Source organism: Aptenodytes forsteri, unplaced genomic scaffold (genome assembly GCF_000699145.1).
Source record: "Aptenodytes forsteri isolate BGI_AS27 unplaced genomic scaffold, ASM69914v1 Scaffold34, whole genome shotgun sequence".
In the NCBI taxonomy this organism is placed as follows: Eukaryota; Metazoa; Chordata; class Aves; order Sphenisciformes; family Spheniscidae; genus Aptenodytes; species Aptenodytes forsteri.
This window is the reverse complement of record NW_008795038.1, coordinates 421,727-422,999: the sequence shown is the minus strand read 5'-3', so window position 1 is coordinate 422,999 and position 1,273 is coordinate 421,727. Positions and strand designations below refer to the sequence as shown.

Sequence of the window (1,273 nt, the reverse complement as noted above, 5' to 3'; positions counted from 1 at the left end):
CTCTCGGGGTCCCACTCCCACGGCCCCACTCAAGCCCCCTCCCGGGGGGACCAGGGCTGCTCCTCGCACGCACCTTCCCGATCAGGGGCTGCCCTGTGGCGTTTCGGATGAACACCCCTCGCTTCAGTCCCTCGTCGTAGGGCTTGTAGGTGCCGGGAGGCCCCGAGCTGCTGATCCCAGGATCCTGACAGGGCACAAAGCCAGGGCTTCACCAGCAAGAGCAGGGAATGGCCTCCCCCTCCTTCCTCGGAGGAAGCTCCATCACCACCCTTGGGAGCAGCCAGAAACCCCAGTGCGCCCACAAGAAACCCCAGTGCCAGCCCACCAGTGCGGGAGCCCCGGCACGGCCGGGGGTGTCACTCACCACGATCATGATGTACCTCAGGCCGCGGAGGTGGAAGTCCCGCACCATCTCCGGGTAGTCCTTAAAGCTTTTCTTGTTGAAGGTGAAATCCCTCTTGGCATCCATGTAATCCAGGTCATTCCACTGTACGTCCTGTGGACGGTGGCACCGGTGCTCGGGGAGGAACAGGGACCCCCCACCCACCGGGGCTCCCCATCAGGCCCCGCCATGGCCACTTTCGGGCAGAGGCTCCTGGAGAGTAGCTGAGACCTACCAGGGGGAAGCGGGCTGCCGTCATGTTGGCCACAACCTGCCGGGTGATGGCGGTGGAGGAATAGCCCCAGCGGCAGAGGTGGAAGCCCAGGCCCCAGTACGGAGGCATGAAGGGGAACCCTGGAAGCCGGGAGCGTGGGTGCTGGCCAGGCGGGCACAGGGATGGCCCAGCATTGCGCTCCCCCACAGACCCGCTCCGCCATGCCAGCCACGCCACACAGCTCACAGCATCCCGGCAAAGCCATCCCAGGAGTGCCCGTGCCCCCCGCCCATGGCTCGGCCCTACCGACAACTTCCAGGTACTGCCGCACCACGCTCTTGGGGTCGGGGCCCAGGAAGACGTAGAAGTCCAGTATCCCACCCGTCGTGCGCCAGGTCAGGGCCGGGCTGGGCTGCAGGAGCACATCTGGGGAAGCACAAGCGCCGGAGGAACAAGCTGAGGATGGGGACGGCAGCCAAGCCCACGCCCGGCGCCTCCATGGGACTCACCCATAGCATTGCTGTTCAGCAGAAAGACACCGTGGGCCAAACCACCATCCTCCATCCCCAGGTAGAAGGGGTGGGAGCCGTAGAGGTTGACCTGGGGCTGGAGCAGAGCACAGCGCCAGCGAGGCTCCGCTGGAGACCCTGGTGCAGCACCCACCCACCCACCCGTCT

The 1,273-nt window shown here is 66.0% G+C and overlaps 1 protein-coding gene across 1 annotated transcript in view; it reads right to left on the bottom strand.

The window, feature by feature from the left end:
* GAA (glucosidase alpha, acid) overlaps window positions 1–1,273 on the bottom strand; it is a 9,323-nt gene that overhangs the window by 4,531 nt on the left and 3,519 nt on the right. The window contains exons 4-8 of the mRNA XM_009276823.1: window positions 1,106–1,202; window positions 903–1,022; window positions 618–736; window positions 365–496; window positions 74–184 (exon numbers count right to left, since the gene is read on the bottom strand). Of these exons, the coding sequence (XP_009275098.1) occupies window positions 74–184; window positions 365–496; window positions 618–736; window positions 903–1,022; window positions 1,106–1,202 (579 nt within the window). The remainder of the gene's footprint in view (window positions 1–73; window positions 185–364; window positions 497–617; window positions 737–902; window positions 1,023–1,105; window positions 1,203–1,273) is intronic.